Source organism: Myotis brandtii, unplaced genomic scaffold (assembly GCF_000412655.1).
Source record: "Myotis brandtii unplaced genomic scaffold, ASM41265v1 scaffold187, whole genome shotgun sequence".
NCBI classification, from domain to species: Eukaryota; Metazoa; Chordata; class Mammalia; order Chiroptera; family Vespertilionidae; genus Myotis; species Myotis brandtii.
In genome coordinates, this window is record NW_005356944.1 from 6683472 (window position 1) to 6689261 (window position 5790).

The 5790-nt window shown below is 50.4% G+C and overlaps 1 protein-coding gene across 1 annotated transcript in view; it reads left to right on the forward strand.

Moving 5' to 3' along the window:
- Positions 1-5790, forward strand: part of LDLRAD3 (low density lipoprotein receptor class A domain containing 3) — an 85208-nt gene that overhangs the window by 4813 nt on the left and 74605 nt on the right. The window contains exon 2 of the mRNA XM_014538195.1: positions 734-880. Within this exon, the coding sequence (XP_014393681.1) occupies positions 793-880 (88 nt within the window). The 5' untranslated portion in view covers positions 734-792. The remainder of the gene's footprint in view (positions 1-733; positions 881-5790) is intronic.

A 5790-nucleotide genomic window follows, 5' to 3' on the forward strand; every position in this document is an offset into this window, starting at 1 on the left:
CCACCCCCCATGCCCTGCTTGCTTTCTAGCTTAAGGGGGAGCGCTTTGGGGTGAGGGCCGTGGCACTCTGTGACTCTGTTCAGTGGAGGTGCACCTAAACCTCGGGGCTTGGCTCCAAACCTCCAGGAACGCTTGGCCAGCAGTTCAGTGACCTTGGGGGTTAGAGGCCTTCGTGTAATTTTCAGTTTGGCTTTTTCTCCTCGTTGACCTCAGGCAGGTCGATTTTGTGGGCTGGGGCTCCCATGTTCTAAAGTGAAATTATCTGCCAGTATCCCTGTTGACTTGGCCCAAGTTCAAGGATTCTGCGATTGTAGAGTCCCAGAGTCTGAGACCTGGCAGGGGCCGGCAGTTCCTGCTGTTGGAGGCTTTGGGGGTCCAGTGCTCACTCCTGTCTGGGAACCTTCAGCTTTGGTCACTGCTGGTGGCCAGGAAAGAATGTGTGTATTTCACAGCCAGCCTTTCTGATGGGAAAAGAAGACAAGTCAGTGAGCGCCTAACATGTGTCAGACACCTGCCCCCCACTTCTCAGTTTTTCCCCATTTAGTCCTCTCAGAATCCCCAGGGGTGGGGCAGGGGACTTTATCCGTCCATTTCACAGATGAGGAAACTGAGACCCAGAGAGGTCTCACCTATCCAGCCCACACCAAACAGGAGCCCCCTTCGGTTGGGGTGGGCTCAGGTCCTTGCCGCCTTTGCCATGCTGTCTGATGGCCCTGTCCCCTCTCTCCAACAGAGAGCCAGCTGCTCCCCGGGAACAACTTCACCAACGAGTGCAACATTCCGGGCAACTTCATGTGCAGCAACGGGCGGTGCATCCCGGGCGCCTGGCAGTGCGACGGGCTGCCCGACTGCTTCGACAAGAGCGACGAGAAGGAGTGTCGTGAGTGCCCGGCCCTGTGGGGACAGGGGTGGGGGGATCCTGGGGTAGAGGGAGGAGGTCCCGATCTGGTGAGGTCCCATAGGCTCTCTTTGCTGCCCGGGGTGGGCGGGCCAGCAGTCCCGTCCTCTCCACCCATCTCAGTGTAGAAACAGGGACCTTGGTGGTGAAGGAGCCACAGGGCTAGGCACGCTCTCCTAACCCCCATCCTGGGGGACTGTCGTGGCCTTCGTTTTACACACGAGGAATCTGAGACCTATAGGTTATGGAGCCTCAGGATCCACCCACCAGCAAGCAGCGGACCTGGATTTGCACCCAGGCTTCCTGACACCAGGCCCAGGCTGATAACCTCTCGCACGTCTTGTACATTGTGGAGTGTTCTTGACAATTAAGTAAGAGGCAATGCGCCAAGTGTTCAGCACGGAGCTGGTACTGACTAGATCAGTGATGGTGAACCTTTTGAGCTCGGCGTGTCAGCATTTTGAAAAACCCTAACTTAACTCTGGTGCCGTGTCACATATAGAAATTTTTTGATATTTGCAACCATAGTAAAACAAAGACTTATATTTTTGTTATTTATTTTATATATTTAAATGCCATTTAACAAAGAAAAATCAACCAAAAAAATGAGTTCGTGTGTCACCTCTGACACGTGTGTCATAGGTTCGTGTCATAGGTTCGCCATCACTGGACTAGATAGTCATTTGCTTCCATGTGCCCTTTCCTCAGACGAGAAGGCGTGGGCATCATCCTTCAACTGGGCACCACCAGAACCGAGGGTATCTGACCCTCCCCGTGTAGTGCCCCTGAAATAGGCGTGAGATTCAGGTGGGGGGGGGGCGTCTATGAGAAAGGAGCCACCTGGGATGTGCGTGGAGGGGCGCCAGGTGTCCAGGGATCACACTCCCTGCCCCGGAGCGTGTATTCCTCTTCCTCCGCACAGTGTGGCGCTGCCCGGTGAGCGGGGTCAGGGCACCCTGCCAGGTGGGAAGCACCCCCCCCCGGAGTGCCGGCCTCCAGGTTGTCCAGGGGGTGGCTGCCTGGCGTCCACACCGCTGGACAGTGGTTCTTGGCTCTTTCCTGGGCTTCGGGCAGCGGGCCTCTGCCAGATGGACTGTGTGTGACTCCCAGGCTGCTGTCTCTCTGGAAGCCAGCTGAGGAAATGGCCGAGGAGCGGCTGATCAGGGGACTTCGAACATCGCTGGTACCGGGGTTTGAGGCCGAGGCCATTGACCCACGGGAAGGAGCACTGGGTGTGGAGTCCACCTCCGGAGCCGGTCAGCAACCACCCCCCACGTGATGTGTTTCCGAGGGCAAGCTGCCCGCTCCAAGATGCCCCTCACCCGGATGAGGGTCCAGTATTCTGGCTGCCGGCCCCTGCTCTGCAGACCTTTTGGGGGCTGGATCGGCAGTATGTTTTTTTGTGGGGAGGATTTCATTTTGTTTGTTGCGTATGGTTTTTCCTGAATAGACCACTGTACATACTGCATTTTTATTTTTGCAGTTTCTTAAACAAGTATTGTGTCTCTCAGCCTTGTCTAGTTTCTAGCATGGCTTTGACATTGCTAGAAATGTAACGTTCGTCATTTGAGTTCACATGACATAGCATGTGTGAACGTCGTGATCTGTCCAGCTCTGAGCATTATTAAGGCTGCACGGATGTGGGCACTGGCCACTTTAGGGCGTGGTGTGTATTTGAACCTCCAGGACATGCAGACTGTCCCTGGCTGAGGGGAAGTTCGGCACAGGATGAGTTTGTGGAAGAATGCAGGGCTGGGGGTTGAGATCTGTTTTATTCGCAGCTTTGTCAGTAGCGCTCTGTGATACCAGCGTCCGCTGTGACATTCTGTGTCCTCCGTCAGCCCAGGGCCGTGATTGCAGGATCCATGCGCAGACTGGAAGGGGCGGTGGAAAAGAGATGATAGAAAAAAATGATGGTGCGGGCAGCTGCCTGGCGCTGTTCGGTTTGGTTTGGAACAGGCTCATCTTGGCGGTTCTCCATCCTTTTTTCCTCATTTCCTACCCTTAACCCCCAAGTGGAGACTTGATTGACATTTATTTAGTCTTTTGATCAAAACATAATTTTAAAAACCATACACACAAACACATGCGTTAAAAAAAAGCCCTTTCCTCTGTTGCCCTCCCCCCTTTTTTTGGTCTTTAAATAAAAACAGAAGAACACTAGAAAGTTAGTTTAGACAATAGAGGGAAGGAAAAGAAGTCCTTTTAAAAAACAAATGCTTGCATTTTAAATTTCTGACATATTGCCTTACAGTCCGGGGAGTCAGTCGACAGTGTGGGCATTGGAGAAAGATAGTGTCCAAATCCCAGCCCCTTCTCCCACCCCTCTCCTCCCTGCTCTGTGGTCTTAGGAAAGTTACCAGAATGTTCTAAATCGTAGCCATTGGGAGGATCAAATGAGAATTCCTGGTGCTTCAGTTCCCTCCTCTCCAAAATGAGAACAAGGCTTCTAAGGGCATTGTTGGGAAGTTTGAATGCATGTTAACCACACGGCGGCATAGTGCCTGGTAGGCAACAACTGTTACTGGTCAGTCTGCACAAACGGTTTTATCCGGTCGTCGTCATGGGAACGCAAGATTGAGTAACCATTCTTCTTCTTCACATTGGAGGCCCTTGGCCACATTAGCATAGTTGGCATTCGTAATTGTTGTTTTGTGAGCTTGCCTATTATTCCATCAAGTAGATGCACTGCAAGCTAACCATCCGCTATTGTCGGGGGTTTAAGTCTCTTGCTTTTTTTACTTCTGCTGATCAAAAGGTTTAGGGCCAACAGGAGGAAGTTTTACATATGCAGAGGACAGAGCCAGGAGGGGCGGAGCTGAGGTCTCCAGGCTACCAACTGGCCCACTTACAATTCGTGCCACTTCCTTCCATGTCTTGCTCAGAAGTTACAAAGCCCTTTCTGATTCTTTGGAGCAACTTGGTACTCACAGGGAGGAGCGTGAAGGCGGCCGGTAGTCTCTCCGGGGAGAGGTGATTGCCTCAAGTGCCCAATGAAGTAGCTTTGGCCTTTAGAAGATAATACACTCAAACAAGAGTCCTTGCCCTTTTCAAAGGGTGAGAGAAGGGCGCAGAGCAGGATGTCACGGTGGGCTATGAGGCAGTGAGCTCAGCAGAGGAAAGATTGTCATGAGACAGGGAGAAACCTTATCATAAAGGGAATAAAATCATCTATTGGTGAAATTGCGGGGATGGGGAGGATGAAGACAACAGGGTCACACAGAATGGGTCCTCTAACAGAACTCCACCAGCATCTTAGAAGTTGTCATCAGCTGTACTCATCAGGAGTACACATGATGATGCGATGATTTTTTCTGTATCGTTTGTAATGCTTAAATAGTTCGTTCCCTTGGGTGTCATGTAGTTTATTTATTCCTTATTTCAGCGTTTGTCTCGTTTTAGTTTTTCACTGATAGAGACGGTGTTCATGTCCTGAGGGTGGAAGTGACTTGCCCCTACTTTGAGAAATTCTCTTAGTCTAGGTTCTCAGAAATGAAATGACGGGGTTGAGGGACAGAGGCTTTTCCTGGCTCTGGATCCCGGACCGCCCACGTGCTCTGCTGAGGGCTGGCACCGGCGTGCTCTTCCCTGGCACCGGCTGAGAACTCTGGCTGTCTTTCAGTCTTGGCAGCATTAAAAATATGTTTATGGTTCATTTGATAGTAGAAAACAGTTCTATAGTTTAATTTTTTTTATTATCTAAAGAAATTGAATGTTTTCCCAATACCTCTGTTTACTAGTTAGGTTTCTGACTTTGTGAAATATCTGTTAATGGGCTAGAATACATTTCCATCTGGGTTGAGTCACTACATTTTCCGCCTCATGAATCTGAAGAACCTCCCCCTTCTTAGAGTTCTGAGAGAAGAGGCTCCTTTTGGGAGAGTTTTGAGTGTATTTCTGTTCTTGGTTAGTGGCATGCCCTGCATAATCGTTTTAGCTAAATAACTGTTTTTGGCAGTAAAAGGAATAGAGAAATGTTTTAGAAAAACATGGACACTTCATGAAAACACTGTCGTGATGTGGCCTTACTTGAGCTCCCCTGGGCTGCACGTTACGCGATATTGACTCAGTTGTCACAAGTCCGTATGAGGAGGAAGCGGAGCCCCATGAGCTTGCACAGCTTGCCTGTTGGCCCAGAGCCCGAGTCCCCATAGCCTTCCTCCACCAGAGGCCACAGTGGGGTCCTTCCGTCTTTCTCTGCACGTGGAGCGGTGCCACTCTGCTGACTGAGACCCTACTGTTGTCACCACTAATCCGCTTTTTTAAAATGTAGAAACCTCGATGATGGTTTCCCATGGAAATGATTTCTAAGATGGCTATTGGTCCTGCGAGTCCCTGAAAGAAGAGACTGGGCTTCATTGCTACCACTTGCTGAAATAATAAAGCAGCGATCCCCACCTCCAGGGCCCACGTGTGACTTGGAATCCAGGCCCTAAAGTCCGCTTCCAGCTTCCAGCTTCCTGTCGGATCCTCGCTGCCACCTCTGTGCCCTGACCAAATAGGGGCGAGGAGGTGTGAGATCCGCGGCTCATTCTTCTCTTGGAGAAATAATATCGGTCTGTATCTTTGAGCAGGCACCTGCAGACTTTTAAAGTCACAGGCCCTTTATGTTTGTGTGGGGTGGGGGTGGGGGATGGAGGGAGGTAAGAAGAAATGGGGATAAATGCAAGGATTTTGTCCAGTAATAAAATGTAATACATTTCCAAGTTCAGAGACATTGAAAATAGGTCAGAAATGGAATTTAAATTGTATTTGCTTTTACTGTCCCCAACTGTTTCTTGAGCATGGCTTTTAAGGGCTCTGGTGTGATGCAGAAATCCATGGGCGGGATTGGACTAATGATCACCGAGAAATATATAAGGCGAAGGGATTAGCCAGAGAACATACCATGG